The sequence below is a fragment of the Trachurus japonicus genome, chromosome 14 (genome assembly GCF_045865225.1).
Source record: "Trachurus japonicus isolate A0001 chromosome 14, Traja_1.0".
Lineage (NCBI taxonomy): Eukaryota > Metazoa > Chordata > Actinopteri > Carangiformes > Carangidae > Trachurus > Trachurus japonicus.
The window spans coordinates 21,817,257-21,834,449 of NC_140920.1; the positions used below are offsets into that span (position 1 = coordinate 21,817,257).

Sequence of the window (17,193 nt, forward strand, 5' to 3'; positions counted from 1 at the left end):
TTATTGTGGTGATAAACTTTTTCTCACTTTTGTATGAACTGAAGGAATGTGTTAACTACTCCATAGTGGAGGCTCAAATTAAGTTAGTTTTTGTCAAGGCATTTGCTTAAATCCATTATAGGCAAAAATCCAGTGGCTATAGGTGAATGGAGTGTAAAACACTGGACTATGATTGATTACTTTAAACTGAATATAGCTACAGCAGGTGTGTCTGTTGACTTTTAGTTATTTAATATCATGATTTCAAAATATGTAGACTGTACTCTTTATGTAGGATATAATGTAAACACTCCAATGAAGAAAAAATAAATATCAATATAATCAATCTATGTTGCTTAATTGTTTTCATTGAGGCATAAAAATGCTGATAAAAAAGCATTTATTTTTAAGCTAGTGATGTTTTTATTCATCATTTAAACCAAACAAGTAGGCTTAGTTGTGTAATTTAATTAGCTCATAGTAATTATTATTATTAGTATTATTTGTTATTATTGTTGTTGTCAGTTTTTCTACATTACATCATGACCATGTGATGACCCTACTTCATTTCGTCGAAAGGGACTTTTACTTTGAAAGTATGAACGGATATCCTGTTCTTACCATTGACTGGCGTACTTGACATTAGCTGAAATGGGAAGCTAACGGTGGGCGAGAAGTTTTCAGCTTGCACTTTATCAAAGTCAAGCCATGAAAACGCATCAAGTCATAGAAAACCACGTGAAATAGCAGCCCGCGATACCGATACCAACTCCGACACCGCAGGCAGTTGACGTCTCGGCTGAATGTAACGGTAACTAGTTGCTAATCGGTAACCCCGCTAACAAGCGGGCTAGTAATTTCGAGAAGTGTTAGCTGACTAGCTGTTAGCCTAGCAGAAGCCATCTGTTTGGAGCTAACCGTTGGACACAGTTGGCACGGACATCGCGGATGAACACTGTCAATGGCACGGTTTTTTGTTTTTGAACTCGCACATCATATAAAGTTAGGGGATAAATACTTGTTTAATTGTGTGTTGGTGAAATGACTACATGCGTTAACAAAAATAAATAACTTTAATCTAATGACACTGTTGCTGTCACTGTCAGTCATGGTTTGTCCTCCGACTCGTCAGCCAATGGAATCGTTGAAGTGTTTGATTGACAGAACCAACGGCCAATAGAAACCTCACAACAAATATGATGGCTTTGTTAGCGGTGTTCGACACAGCGGGCGTCTCTTTCCGGCGCAGTATGCTGGGGATGCTGATGCTGAGGAGCCTCGTTGATCCGTAGCATCTTTGGAGCTCAATGTTTCTCGACATGTTGTATAGTCTGAGTTTGCATCACTGTGTTGACCTCTGCCTCGGCGGCTTACTCTTGTTTTTAGCGGGGCTGCAGCAGGTGGAAGCTGCCGCCGCCGCCGCGGAGATGACCAACTTGAACTGGAAGCCGTTCATCTACGGAGGCATGGCCTCGATTGTCGCAGAATTCGGTACGTGATGCAACACAACACACAGACGCCAAGCGAGATACATGATACTGGTTGTAGACGTCTTGATGATATGGCAGTATAGCATTTATGGAAATCAAATGCTCTCTCAATTTGCAGCCATAGGGAAATTCTGCACCTGCGTCTGTTGGTAGTGCAGGCTTCAAGACGGGAATGATGCACCCAGCTGAATTAATATCCATGCTCTGGTGGTGGTGCACATTGCATGCATTGTCCTGCAACTGCAAATACACACAATATATAAAGTTAGAGTTCAGTTGAGTGATTGGTAGATATCCGTTCTGCTAACGTTATAATTGCCACAATACACAATAATCTGTTCATTTCATTGTAGCATTTAACCTGGCTGGTAGCTAGCCCTAGTTTGTCTAGTTTAGGTAATGCTATAACATTTGAATCAAGCAGTAAGGCAAAAGAAAAAAAAAATCAGATCCTAGTCTGCATGATAAAGATATTCAACCCATTTCCTAAGTCACAATTCTTAAAAAAAAAAAAAAAAAAAGCTGTCTCTAAATAAAAAAACAGACAAAAAAAGTTACAAGTTAATTTAGTCTTTATTCATGTTACTGTGTTGTTTTGATTGACATTTTTAGTAGCAGGACAGAGATGACACTGGAACTGGGTTAAAAATCCTTCTTTTTTAAAGTGATGAATGTAGCTTTTCTTTCCATTCCACCATGACATTATTACTACTATAAATGTAGCCATCAGCACCATAACACATTTGTGACACATTTACCTACCTCTTATAACCCCATTTTCTTTTTACAGGTGATATTCAATATTGTCTTTTTCTTTTTCTCACTCTTAATACTTTTCTTTTTTTTTTTAATCCTCAGGGACGTTTCCCATTGACCTGACTAAGACCCGACTGCAGGTCCAGGGTCAGTCTCAGTACACGGAGGTGCGCTATAGAGGCATGTTCCATGCCCTCTTCAGGATCGGCAAGGAGGAGGGCATCCGGGCGTTATATTCTGGGTATAGAACATTTTTTATGGCTCTTGGGACACAAGACCAGACCAATGCTGTACTGAGCTTTCACAGTTACTGATGTGTCGTGCCTATATTGCCTGTTTTTTGTTTTTTGTTTTACATCAATTGAGCATTAACTGGGGATGAATCACTGATGTAATTATTACTGAATCTATTTTCGTAGAACTGCACTAAATAGACGAGCACTGACAGGGATGTAGGTGCCATCAGTGTTGCTTTGAACGCAAGCGCACTCCTATATCCATTACTGCCATTTAGTTGTTGGGAATATAATGATCAGGCTGTGATATAGCAGTAATTTCTTAATGGGGTTAATTCTGTCTGCACAATCAGCTCTGGTACCTGCCTTTTCTTAGCACACATCTGCTTAAAAGAGTTTTTCACCTGAATGAGAGCTGATACACTTCAAACCAGGATTCAGATTTGAAGTTTAAGTCTAAAAAAGCATCATAAGATTTCCGTAGGTTTCCAGCAGTGAAGACTGAGGTCCAGGACAGAAGATACAGTCTGTCTCATATGTCTCGCTGCTCCCCAGGAAGAGAGGGATGGCAGCTAAGAGTAAATCTAGTTTGTACGTCTTGCTCCTTGCAAATGAAAACAGCATGTGTTCAGTGCAACATGCAGAAATGAGCTTTGCACAGAGAGCTGCGTTACTTTGTGGGTGGTTGAACTGTTGCAGCTACAGATATGATCAAAGCCCAGTGGGACAGAGAGTGTATTCCATTTTGAAACTAGATAAGAAGAAGCTTTTAAAGCAGTGGGTATGAGTCATAGACAACACGCCTGGATGTCACGCTCTGCAATTGAGCAGACATTTTGTTGATTTGCATCCATCCTAAGCCAAGTGAAAACGATTTGGAGGAAGTAAATGATAAGCCCCGTCTCCTGTTTTCATTTAACACACATGGTTCAGGTTATAAATATAATGTACCTATCCCCTCAGGATCTCCCCTGCTCTCTTGAGACAAGCTTCTTATGGGACAATCAAGATAGGAACATACAACTCTCTGAAGAGGCTGTTTGTCACTCATCCAGAAGGTGGGTGTCACCATTTCTCCCTGAAATACCCTGTGTCCTTTCTCCTTCCCTTCTGCTAACTTCTCTCTTAAACCCGTTCATCTTAACTTCCAGTCTGTCTACAGTGAAAGAGACTGGCTTTTTAATTCACAGGCTTAAGATAGATGGTGTCAAAGAAGTCACTTAAAATCTTGGAAAGTAAGAAATTAGTGTCGGGAAACATTCACAGACACTCATTTGTGACAGTAAATTACAGGACACTGACGATGGGCAGCGCTGTATATTCAATTAAGATTAATCTTTGCATCTCCCGTCTGACTGGTGTAAGGCTGATGCAACCTGTGGAGTATTTTTAAGCATCAAATGCCTTGAACCAACAAAAAACACCTGAGAAACGCTCCTTAAAACCAACTTGGTTTGTAAATAAGGAAAAACAAACAACCTGAAATGACTTAACACTGGTGAGAGTAGTAGGAACAGAGAAACTCTGTCAGTAGCAGTCAAGCCATTTTACTAAATTTACATTTTATCCAGTTATCGGATGAAGAGGAGAAAGAATATAGTGGAATACTAATGTAGCGTGAAAGCCAAGGCATAAGCCCCACATGCAGTTCACCTTTGACTGATGGCTCTATGGAGCAGCGAAGGTTGCAGATGTTCATCAATAGTGAGATATAATACATTTACTCCACATAAGACAAATAGATAATTTTATACAGTTAAGAATATGGGTTCACTGAATTAATTTTCCTTGAGGTGTATGGACTATTCAGTTGAATTCACCAAGAAAGACTGACACTGACACTGAGCATGGCTCAAACTACTGTCAAGTGTTTTACTTTAAGGATATATCATAGTATCTTGATTTAAATTTATCTTATTTCAATGTCATAAACAAAACAAGTTAGCAATGTACTGGAGCAAGAAATGTTATGGAAATGTATATTCAAAAAATCTTTGTTGCGTGCGTTTGTAAACTTCAAAAGGCAGCACCAATACATTTGTTTGTAATTCTGCTCATGCTGCATTCTGCTTTATCTTCTATCGTCATTTCCCTTTTTCTTTCTACTTTGACATTTTGTGCGCCTCAGACCGCACAAACCTGTCTGATGTTGTTTATGTTGGTGCACTTTGCATGCAAGTTGGGTGTTTTGGTGGTAGGTATTACACCTGTTTACAGTGCAGATGTGGATGAATGTAAATTATGTTTTGTTTGAAATGGCACAGTATAAGATGGTTTCACTTTTGATAAATTCAAAAATGAGGAAAAGAGAATTTTCTACGGGAGCCAATGAAGTACAATCATATGTGCTAATTGTACCATCACAGTTTGAATCGGTAAAGTAAATAATGTGGGATCAATACACAAACAAATGAAGTGTACAGCAGTTTACCCTGGTGATATTGGTGCAGTGATATTTATTCTTACCAACAAATCATCATTGACCAGATTTGTTTACACAGCAACAATACCACATGAGCGTCTGAGTGTGCAGCCGTAAGCCACTATTACAACCTGCATTAACCCGACTGAGCAGAATGAGTGTGCTAACCTGCCGGCACTAATTTGCAAGCTAAATAAGAGGCAAAGAGCTTCCAGGGAGGAAGGAAGGGTGGTATGGATGGTGAATAGTGCTGCTGTGCTTTAACTGACATGGAAATAGGGCTGCAATCGTTTTAGACTCTAACTTCTCAAATCAGTCAGCGCTTCATGAAACACGTGCAGTAGCTGCTTTTAACAAAATGACACAAAAAGAGAGAAGGAAAGCAGCCACAAAACAGTTATTAGTAAGTCAAACAATTGAAACCTCTCAAATTTGAGTATGTTATTTTGGATCAGTAGTCAGACATAAAAAACCGTTGGCCTAACACAATGACAACATGATTAACTGAGAAAAATATTAACGGCATTAACAGGAATAGATTTTTTTTAAAAATCATGAATGGCTGCCCTTTATTAATAACTATCCATCAATACATGTTTTGTTTACACAAATAACTAACAGTTGCTGTTGGTCTCTGTAGTTAATAACACAACCAGTCACAAGCTTTCTGCACTTGATGCATCTGCAGCACAGAAAGCAGTCAGCAACAACGCATCTGGACAAAAACATAGAAAAGGTAAAGTGGGCAGGAAGAGGCCGTCTGGACAATAGAGATGAAAATCCCAGTAAAACAGACAGTGAATCGGTGTTGGCAGCTGCTCAGAGCATCACTTCATGCTGTGTGTTGACAGGCGCAGAGAGACACTTCACTTATCAGCTCTGATGGGTTTGCACAATATTTATCAGCGATTGGCTGGTACCAGCAGCTTTTCTGAGACTCACAGGCTCTATCTCTCTCTGTGTTTTATTCCCTCTCTGTCTGCTTCTTTATTTGTCATCTCTCTTTTTCCTAAGTGCCCTGGTCATTCTTTATCTAACCTTCTCATTACCTCTGGTCTGAATTTCTCCTTCTTTTCACTATCATTTGTTTCTCTTAACTCTGTCTCTTTCCCTCTATATTTAATGGCCAATTAGTGTACTGAAGCTTTATTATATGAATAATGGAATAGAGGTTGGAAAACAGAGAGGAGTGATTAGAGGAAGGAAGGACAGAGTTTTATTTTGTACTTCTCTACTGGAATTCTATAAAAGGAAAAGGCAGGTAGAAACAACTAACCTGACTCCAGTGGAAAAAAACCCATACCATTCAACACAAAGATGTGTCACAGAAATGTAATTTTTTGGGGGGAGTTGCGAGATGAAGCTATTTCTTAGCAAACAACAGCTCATTCATTCACCTGCTACCTCTGTGCAGCATCTCTAGCTACAGTGCTACTTGCCAGATATAACAGTGTCAGCAGGTTTTGCTGTGTGCGCAATCAGCAAGGGAAAACATGGCAACCATCTGCTGCCTGTCTTTAGGCAAAGCTAAGCTAACGCTGTGACACCAGGACAGCATTTCACACAAACATTAGATTAAGCCTTTACTGTCCATTTTGGAAAGAAAGCAAATACATGGACTCTAATGATCCTGTCACACAGTAATAGACTGCATAATTTAACTTGCAAAATAAGATTCCTTTGCATATTTGCAACTCTGTTTTACCAACAAACCAGGGTGAATGTCTTGTGCCTTCAATGCACTGAATGAAAATATGAGTGATTGTGAATCTAAAGAGAAAAGGTAGGTGTAAATCTAATGGTACATTCACACCAAAAGTGTCGGAGCGTCATGGCGGCCGGAAGTCATTCATTTTCTATGGATGCTGGCATCGACGGGGCGTCACGATGCGAACTTCCAGAGCGTCAAATTGAAGTTGAGAGAAGCTCAAATTTATGTAATGAAGCAGCAGCCAATTGCAGACTGGGATTCTCACAGCAGGAGAAATTGAGAGCGCCTGAATGGACACATCTGCAGCGCTGCTTTAAAGTCCCGCCCCTTTGTCACCGTCCGCTATAGCTGGCAGGCAGCGAGATGCCAGTGACCAGAGCGTCTGCAGACGTTAAAGACGCTTTTGGTGTGAACGTACAGCAAGGGAGATGAAGATTTACCTTTTTACGATATGTGTTCTGCCAAAATACAAAGCACTCTTTTTTTTGTTGCTGTCATTGTTTGTCTTTCCACTCTGCATGCCCTGTGCCACGATGGTGCCACTGTGTTTTGAATGCTTGTTTTGATGCAGGCTTGGGTTTGCCCTGTGGTTGTGGTGGGATCGAACGCCCGCTCCCCTCCCCAAAAAATGAGCGGCGTGAGGAGCACTACACTAACTGTTGGTCAGATTGATCAAGGATCACTGTAACTATTGTTCCAAACTCAATCCATTATTTTTTGTCTCCTCCTCCTCCTCCTCCTCCTCCTTTTTTCTTGCTGTACTCTTATACACCGTTCTGGGTTACTACTAATGAGATCCACCACCTTCTAACACTCTGCTGAGGCTAATAGCTAACAATGATTTCTGTTCATTTTAAGTCGATGTAATGTGTGCAGTCTCTCCAACAGACCTCTCATGTAGTAATATAATAATGTATTGATAATCATAAGAATAATAATGATGTAATGGAATAACATAAAGGTTTGTTTTGATTAGCTTGAAATGGCACACAGGGGGTGTTACACAATATGAGTGTGTGTCAGTGTGTGTATGAGGAAGTTTAGACTGTTAACAAGGCTTTGTGGCCAACCACTTGTATTGCTTATGATACAGTTAACTCAACCCATTTAGTGTTCCAAGTGGATCTAAGCAAACCTCAAAACTTGTTTGAAGACATTATAAGACATAATGATCTCCAACAATATACTTGTATGAAGTTCTAGTTAGTAGAGAATGAAGCTATGCCACAATGAAAAAAAAGATCACTTCACTGTAGGACACCTTTTTTCATAGTCATCCTAAATTTGTAGCTTTGCTTGTAGCTTGTAACGAATACGACATAGAGGTTTTATTTTAATGTTATTACCTTTTTGTGTCACTTTCAACACACTGAGGATTGTTTGGATCAGAGAAGACTTATAGTGAAGAAAGAAGTCTGTTTTATTTACTTGGCGCCAAACACAAATTATTGCATGGCATATTCATGTAGAGCAGATCCTAACATGATGCCATGGGCAAACGCATGGTGAGGAAGAACTGCCATTATAAAAAGGTAGAAACCTTTAACAGAAGCCAGACCATGGTGGGTGGCCATCTGCCTCCAAAAAAGCTTTACATTTATTCTAAGCCTGAGTGATATTAGAGTCCACTGATGGTAATAGCAACTACTACTACTATTTGGTCAAGTGAAACTAAAGGAAGATATTTACTAAAAGATAGACCACATATTGAGGGCTAATTATGAGTTGTACATGATGTGTCAATATCCTGTCCCTTTATTTTGCGGCCCATTCTTGTTTCATCTTCACCACTGCAATGCTAAGTGCTATATAAATTTAAGTTATTATTATTATTAAAACATCTTGTCAGTGGTCCTGTATGAAATCCAATTCAACTAAAGCTACTAGAACCCCAGAGTACCAGTGACCACACATCCTGGATCAATTATGTTTTAGGATGAGGTGTTGGTCTACTTAAAACCATATCCGTTTTTAAATACAGAAATGCAGAATATAACTTGTATCACGCAGAAGTAATTTCTTATAAGCTGGTTGTTCACAGACTAGACTCAATGTATTCCCATGTCCTCCAAACATACATAATGTAACAGATTTGAAATAATTGAACTACAAGGTAAAGTAGTATACAGCTGTCCATCCGTCAGGTCATGCTTGCTCACCTTTTAAGCCAAACAAAATCAACCAGCGTATTCAAAGTGACACAATTTCGTAAGTGGAGAGTCTGCATAAGGGATTTTGTGTATGGCAATGCCACACCATCCCTCTAGATTTCTGTACATAGTAAATCATTGGCTAATCTTAGTTGCATCGTGTTGATACGCTTTGTACTGCTTTTTCTTTTCTTTTTTGTAATTAATATCATCCCTTGTTTCTTTTCTGATAGACGAGACCATGGTCATCAATGTCTTCTGTGGTGTTGTGTCCGGAGTTCTGTCCTCCTCTCTGGCCAACCCCACTGACGTCCTCAAGGTGAATAATGAGACTTGGACTCAAATGTCAAAGCTTTCAAGCCTTTTTCTCGTAGGCATTTTCAGGTTGAATCCACTGACCATTCAGCCCTTCAAAGTCCCATCAAACCACGTTTATTGTAGTCATAAAACATCTGACAATGAACGATGAAAAATTAGATTTTTTTTAATGTACTTTTTGTTGTTGTAATTGTTCCAGATCAGGATGCAAGCTCAGGGCAGTCTGCTCCAAGGCAGCATGATGTCCAATTTCATGAACATCTACCAGACAGAGGGCACCAGAGGGCTGTGGAGAGTGAGTGCTGCATTCACTCTGTGTGGGGATGTGTATGTGCATTACTGTATGTGTGTGTTGAGAGTGGGAGATCAGATTGTGGTATAACGGGGTGAGACAATTTTTACTTTGGTTTGGGTACAAACAGCACAGGGTTTCCCGCAGCGCTTTCCTGTTAAGGCGGCCGCCTTAACAACAAAGAGCTGCCGCCTAAACTAACGTCTTAAAAAAAAAAAAAATTTAGCGATATTCGCCGCCCCCCCCCGTCGGACGATGGCCGTATCCTCTTACACACATACACACCACAGAGAAGCGCGCATGCATAACAGCAGCGCGTGTTGAAAGCGAAACTTAATACGGCACGGCGCGGTGCGTCCCTACCCCGACGATCGATCCCCCCCCCCCCGTCAACAGATCCGCGCCCCCCCCCCCCCTCGACAGGTCAGACACCACCTTAACTAACACATTTTCTGGGGGAAACACTGCAGCATATACTATAATGTGTAAAGAGGAGCTGGTGAACCAACTTTTTAAAATCTTTAAGCTTTGTGTGAAGCTAAGCTAATCGGACGTCAGCTGTAGTTAATGCATAAGAGTTGCAGCGATCTTCTCATCTCAGTACTCAGTACCCACTGCTCAGTTGCTGTACTGAAGATGCAGTCAGTTCAGAGATATGTTTAGCGTAGCTTAGCACAAAGCTATAGCTATATTTAAACTTGTTATGCCTGTTGTAAAGCCTCATTTTCTTTACCCTCCTTTTTTACAGGGCGTCATTCCCACAGCGCAGCGAGCAGCCATTGTCGTTGGGGTGGAACTTCCTGTCTATGACATAACGAAAAAGCACCTGCTTCGCTCTGGCGTCATGGGAGACACCATTTTGACTCATTTCATGTTAGTTTTAATCATTCTTAAACTCACATTTAAGACCTCACATCAGTGATTAGGTATTTTAGCTAGTTTTTAGAAAAGGAGGACATATGACTTTTGAACGAAACACGGCTTTGTCCTGGTTTGTCAACCTTGTCCATGTCTGTATGTGTGTTAACAGTTCCAGTTTCACGTGTGGCTTGGCGGGGGCTCTGGCCTCCAACCCTGTAGACGTGGTCAGGACTCGTATGATGAACCAGCGAGTCCTGTCAGGAGCCCCCATGTACAAAGGGACACTGGATGGTGTGATGCAGACATGGAAGAACGAGGGCTTCTTCGCTCTCTATAAGGGATTCTGGCCCAACTGGCTGCGACTGGGGCCCTGGAACATCATCGTATCCTTTTAAACCTGCAGAGTTTCCTCAGGTGAGAAAAACAGGAAACGGTAAGGGAAAAAAAAGAAAAAACATGCAATAGGATCTTAAGGTTTGATTTGTGTGATACACTGTTCACCAGACTGTATACATGTTGAAAAGAAACAATTTATACCATGAAATTTATCAACTGTAACAACTCTGAGTTCCGAGCTCGGAGCAGCTCCCGGTGAAGTTTTCCTGAACACGCGCCTCAGTTCTTCATCACCTTTGAGCAGCTGAAGAAGCTCCCATTTTAACGCCAGCGGGAAGTGGGATTTGGCTGCTCTGCTAGACTGTGTCAGGGATGAGTGGAGTGTGAGCACGGCAGCACCTGGAGTTTTGACACCAGTATCTTTCACACTCCCCTCCAAATCCATTTAAACGATACAACACAGCGTCAGTCATGTGCTCATGCTCATCCAAATCTTTCACTGAGTCTCCCTTTTTTGAATGTTTTATTTGTTGTCACTGGTTGTTGTTGTTTTTTTTCATGCAGTTTGAAGGGTTGTTGCTTTGATGTTTTAATGTCACCCTCAACCACCGTTGAAACTCCTCAGGCAGCTAAATGTCTGCTTGTAGCTGAAGACTGAAAGAGCTGATAAGAAAGACAGAGTTGACCTCTGTGGATTGGGTGAGTTGAATGAAAAGATGGGGAATGGTTACCTCTTCATTTAAATTAAATTAAATTAAATTAAATTTAAATAGAATTTAAAGGTGAATGATGTGTAGAAGGCCTGTGTTTTCAGGGCACAGGCACGGCATGAAAAGTAGTTGGAAAATAACTCAGATTTATCTGAATGTTGAGGACTCTGCATGGAAGAGATGTAGACGCGACCAACGGACTGTTACAAGGAGTTACTGCACAGAATGAGTTAACGCTGTAAGCAGCACTCCACCTGGGCTATGTCTGATAATAACCTGGTGATGTACAAGGATCTTTGGTCAGAAAAGGGCCACAAAGAAATTTTACATTTTGATGTTAATATTTTGGTGGTTTATTTGCCAGAAAATCACTCAACACTCCAACTTCTGTTACTCCAAAGCTGGAAAAAAAGTTGTTTTTTTTCTGCAGTATGTATTGATTGTTTTTGGTTAATATTCTGTGAAGTTAAAGAGAACAATCAGGAAACCTGTTGAACCAAAGCGTCTGATGAGAAAGGGAGACACTTTGTTGTCTTATTCACTGACAACCAAAATGTCTTTTTTAATGTTCAAGAAACACTGAATCCAGATAAGTCACTCTTGAAGTTTTTTTTTTTTTTTGGAATGGGATGGTGGAATAATTTTGCTTTATTTTTTGTTGTAGTATTAGGAGTTAATGAGTTGTGATTTGTTGCCATATGTCATTACGCCACAGTCAACAGTCCAGTACACAATGTAAATGGCTGTACAGATTCATTCACATAGAGGTGGTTGTCTGCCTTTGGCATGTCAACCTGTACATATGATGCCTTGATGCGCTATTTTTACCATCACGTCTCTGGTTTGAGGTAAAGTCCTAACACAAATGGAAAAGAGGCAGCTGCCGTGGAAAGAGAGCAGGGAGAAGGGGCCTTTGTGCCAAACTGTGTTTCTAGCAAACTTGGTTCAATTTATTTGCAAGTGATTCTTTTGATTGCAGCTAATCAGAAAAAAAAGGAGAAAGGTTGCTCTGCAGGAGCAGCTCTGTGTTGGAGGTCACTGTAGTTATAATATACTGAATTTGTGAAACACATTATCTGAACTCTGGCCATGTAAAAACCGACCAAATTGATTTTTAAATTTCTTTAATTTTTTTAATCAACATCAATTCAACATCTGAGTAGTAATGATTACAAACACATGAATACTCATTTTCAGTCATTGGACTTGAGCAGTACAGAAGTTTTATTTTCCACCACAGGTGACCTCACGCTTTCATCCACTGTTTTTTAGATGTTAGATATCATATTTTAAAAAACTGGTTATTGTCACAACAACATTTAATTTTTTTAAAGGTTTCCCCCAACAAGATTTTCTAAGATGATCTTTTGTGGCTGCACAGCTTCCATCACGTGGTCGTTTTTCTTTTGTAAAGGCCAAACATGGTGAATTCTGTTCTGTAGCACTGACGCAAATTAAAAATATGCTGTCATAGAAACTCCAGCAGCACTTTTCTACATAAACAGCTATGGGCAATTATCTCTGTTGATTATAATCCCTGGTCGGTTGTATTTGAGCAGCAGATTGTGAATCATCTTGGCTTTATCTTGGTTTCTTTGGATGATGAGAAATCAATCTTTGATTGCACAGTTTTCCTTATTGTGTTGATCCCAATCCCAGAATCCACAATCACCGGGTCCTGAGCTGAACCCTGTCTCTGGTGTCAAACATCACCACAAGACAGTAAACCTTGGAAGGAGTGGTTATTTATTCTGCAAGCTGTGGTCGGAGCTATTTATGTCTGACATTGTGTATTTTTTTCCCGGCTGTTGTCTGTTAACTACATTTCACATTTCACTGTGGGACAGTCAAGTCTGTCCTCACGTCAAAGCAGTTTTTAGTTTGCTATCTGCAGTTTGTAAGTGTACTTCATTTTGTCATTGTTTCAGTGTGAATCTGCAACAAACACAAAACAAGAAGCTTATATCGGTTTGGGGGCTTCGTTTTGAGTGTGTTTGACTGCAGATCAGTGTGGTGTGTTTCTGCCTTTGTGATGATCATATGTGGAGACTTTCACAGTTACAGCCTTATACTTTTCATATACAGTATCCCCTGTTGATTATCTTCTAGGACACTGTTGCTCCTTTGCTCTTTCTGTTGCCTCATTACCACTTTGAGTCCACACATGGTGCTCACAGTTGTCAATCCTGAAGTAAACAGTTTCAATACATGTTGATGCTGTTGTGAGATGTGCACTTTTACCTCAGCAGTCGTGCTTTTCTGAGCCATTTCAGTTTTGCTCCTGTTTCACTCGTAACCCTTCCCTTCCCCACAGAGAGTCTGAGTGGTTTGGCTCATGTGGCGTTAAATCAGCTTTGTCACGTAACCATTCATTCAGGTGAAGGAAAATCGGCTCACACTGTAGATGATCACTGTCTGAGACCAGGGGGTTAATCATAGGAGTAGCTACAGGTCTAGGGCTGAGGTCAGAGGTCATGTGGACATACAGCGTATGTTTGTGTGAGCCAGTGACAGATAACACCGATCGATGTAAAAACACAATCCAGTCTTTAGTTTTGGGTTTCATCCACCAACTGAAGATGCTTCAAAATGCTGAGATTAATCAGCTTTTTTATTTTGATTTTATTTTGGCATGGAAAAGAACAGTTACTTAACTGTTTTTAGTTCCAAAACATTTTTTTTTGTTTAGTTTGTTGATGAGCCCTAACCCCAAAAGGTAAATAGGTAATTCAATATGATATCATGAAGGAATTTGTCAATTGTTTGTCACATTTCATAGATTGTAGCATGAATCGCAAAATAGGAAAAACACCTGAGGATGTCAGTGTGGAAGGAACCTTTTAGAAAATAGCTCTTTCAGATTTGTACGTATTAGTGTGCAGATAATGAATTGGACATAAGTTATAATGCTTGAACATGATAAAGTACTTCGTAAGGTCACTAACATTTTTGAAACCTGTTGAAATCTAAAGAGTTACAAGAGCCTTCATGCATCTCAAAACAATTAATGGTGTGTTAAAGCTGCTTTATGTTGACCAACAACTCGCTTTGTGCGCTGCTTGCCACATTGTTGTGAATGTAGATTCTGTAGTTATGCGACCACAGCTGTGTTTCTGTTACCTACCTATTTATGGAAACTACTGAACTGAACTTTAAAGTTAAGTGAAGAAGCCCAGCACAGCAGTGGATCCAAATGACAGTCCTCCTCTCGCTTAACTCTATGATTGTTTGTGTTGTAGTAAAGTTGTAATTCTGGCAAATTGGTTTTTAGCACCATTTTATTATTTTATATTTTAAGCTTATGCAGAGTTTTATCTGTTATCTAGTTATTTTGACCTATATTTATTTACCCACTGTGTTCAGTGAACCTGAATACAGTGTAGCTGAGGCTGCTTTTTATTCCTGCTTTAATTCCTTTCACAATATATAATGCTCATGCTAGCTTTTTATTTGATTTTACTGTTGGGAAAACAATTTTGTGGGTTAAGTTTGTGTTTTTGCAAGTGCTCTGAGTCTGCTACATTAATGGCTTTTATTAAGTACTCATTCCCTTTATCAGTATTTTATGTTCATGGTGAACAGATGGAGCTTCCTTAATGTGCACAGCGCATAGCGGAACATGACAACCAAAAGAAAAGAAGAATATTGACTCGTCTGTAAATACATAGTGACAACAGTTTGTTTGTTTTTTTGACAGAGCGGTGTCATAAGCTTATTCTTGAAGGAGTAGCTCGGCATTTTGGGAAATGTGTTTTAAAAAGGCAGCTGTGGTTACAAGTGGAGTTTTGTGTTATATGATCACCTCCAAGAAATATTGGGTTGGCAAACAAACAATTGCTTGTCAGGAAATATTTATAGCATGTACCTCCCTCCAAAACCACAACTTACATTCATGTTTTCATTCTTTTAGATATAACACAGTTATACTTGAGCGGTACTAATAAACATGTTTACTAGAGTAGCTGTTTTCCTTGTTTCCCAGATTGTCCAGCACCTTCTCTTTTGAGATTGAACTCACTGCTCACATCAGAAAGCGGTGCTGTGAAACAAATCTGCAAATAATTAGTCAACGCTGCAAATGGGGGTCAAAATATGAACTTTTGGCGTATTGATGAAGTAGTTGAATTCACAATTAATTTAAAAAGGACTCTCATGTGGCCTTACTTTGAACACGTCCATTTTCTTAGCCAAGTGTGTGTATAGGTGGCTAATAAACTGTCTGAGCATGGAAGTTCACCCCGGGCCTCGGCTCCTTAGCAGAGAGATGACATTGTTGAATGGTTTGTGGCAACAACGACTGTCCTGTCCTGGTCTTAAGTCAGGGTGGGATTGTTTCCATTCATTGTTAAGGCCCTTTGCATTTCAGTCAACAACAGATGGGTTTTTCATTCAACAAAACTGCTCTGTGTCCCTAATAATAGAACACATTGATATGAAAGATTCTTTGTGTTTTTTTGCAGAGGAGCTTGTGGAAATCTTTTTCTCCATAAATAAACTGATTGTGATTTTGTAGTGCTTTGTGTTTATTAGAGCTTGTGATTGATAGAAACAATCTGAAAATTGTTTAAGAGTCGCTGAAAAATGTTTTTCCCCACCAGTGTGTGCCATGTGTTGTGTGTTTTTTTTTTTTTTAAAGGTTTCATTCTTTTAATGCTCTTGGTATATGGTAGTTTATTTTGATTCTTTTATTTTTTTCTATTTGGTTTACCACAAAAGTAGTTCCAGATTTGTCTATTTATTCTTCACAACCTCAACACCTTCTCCTCCAAATGTGACTTTTTCCCTTGCAGCATGTTTCTCTGCCTGTCATTGACGCAAGTCTGTTTTGTTTTTACATTTTGTTTCCCTGGCCAGAGCGCAGTGTCCCTGTCTGACCATACTAAACAAAACCCAAACTTTTAAACAGTTTAAATGACAAAGTCGATATTCTGCATGAATTTAATATTGGATTCCAGTCGCATCATTCCTCCTGAACAGAGCAGAGAAACAGCCTGAGAACCTGTAGTTTGACTTGAATTGTTGTCTCTGGACATTAAGTTGATGCCTCCTTAATTAAATTAAATCTAATCTTAATGCCAATGTAGTGCGACTTTTACTACAAACTTCATGTAGTGTGTGTGTCTCCCACTGTCCCACTTCCATCAAAATGCTGTTGAAGAGGCTTCAGCTCAGGCAAGGTGTTTTGTCATTCTGTATTTTAGGATACTTTGAGTATGGAAACTATTATCAAGGATAAGAAAATCTATAAATATTTTTGTAAATTTTCTCATCACATCCACGTCCACTGATCATTTGCACTTTGGTGTTAGCTTGTAACATTACTGTCTATTTATCTACCCTTTCGCTTGTTTATCCAACAAATCTTTATGGTGGAGAGCACTTTTTTATTTTTCATTTTCTTTGACAGAATGGATTTGGCTTTATATAAATTCAGTGTTCACTTAAATAAAATATATGCTGTGATCGTTTCTTTATATGTTTATTTCTTCTCACTTGAATAATTTGATTGAATTAAAAATTCTTTTTAATTGTGCATAGAAAATATTAGATCTCTCAAATGTTGACTCAGTGAGCTTTTTTTTTTTATTAAATATTGTCAATTTAATGGCAGAAAAGAAAATGGCTCCTGCACTAGACATGGAGTATTTCAGAATAATATTTTTCCCAAGAATGTGTAAGAGATGGTGATGAGCAACAAAGCATCAAATTAACATAGCAACACCTACCATTATTATTTGAGTAATAAACTACAAAGAACTTTTATATCCAAAAGTGTCTTGTTTCTGCTGATGTCTCTATAAAACCTACAACAGCAAATGAGGCCGTCGCTGGGAAGATGAGCTATTTTTTAATAGTGTAACTCTATACCTCTGGGAGGCAGTGGTCGGGTCGGTTCATCAGACAAAACGATTTACAGCAGAAACGGCACACG

General features: G+C 39.4%; 1 protein-coding gene across 3 annotated transcripts; it reads left to right on the forward strand.

Annotated features, from left to right (window-relative positions):
• Positions 1 to 574: 574 nt before the first annotated feature.
• slc25a14 (solute carrier family 25 member 14) lies at positions 575 to 16,724 on the forward strand. 3 transcript variants are annotated; one of them, XM_085798351.1, is made up of 9 exons: positions 575 to 790; positions 1,366 to 1,470; positions 2,328 to 2,466; positions 3,425 to 3,519; positions 8,978 to 9,063; positions 9,262 to 9,357; positions 10,103 to 10,227; positions 10,385 to 10,598; positions 10,835 to 16,724. In XM_085798351.1, the coding sequence occupies exons 2-9, from the start codon at positions 1,407 to 1,409 to the stop codon at positions 10,874 to 10,876; spliced, it is 861 nt and encodes a 286-aa protein (XP_085654477.1). In that variant the 5' UTR covers positions 575 to 790; positions 1,366 to 1,406; the 3' UTR covers positions 10,877 to 16,724. The 3 variants fall into 3 exon arrangements, 2 of the variants coding, with proteins under 2 accessions (XP_085654477.1, XP_085654476.1); XR_015037624.1 differs by lacking the exon at positions 575 to 790 and having other exon boundaries at positions 831 to 1,470; positions 10,835 to 11,250; positions 12,596 to 16,724; XM_085798350.1 differs by lacking the exon at positions 575 to 790 and having other exon boundaries at positions 831 to 1,470.
• The last annotated feature ends 469 nt before the right edge of the window (positions 16,725 to 17,193 follow it).

What these genes read in the sequence shown, in the direction of transcription:
- slc25a14 (XM_085798350.1), top strand. Translation starts at nt 1,287, where the DNA reads ATGTTTCTCGACATGTTGTATAGTCTGAGTTTGCATCACTGTGTTGAC. An exon ending in ATCCGGGCGTTATATTCTGG is followed by an intron (nt 2,467 to 3,424) that starts GTATAGAACATT and finishes CTATCCCCTCAG; the next exon opens with GATCTCCCCTGCTCTCTTGA. An exon ending in TGGGGCCCTGGAACATCATC is followed by an intron (nt 10,599 to 10,834) that starts GTATCCTTTTAA and finishes CACGCGCCTCAG; the next exon opens with TTCTTCATCACCTTTGAGCA.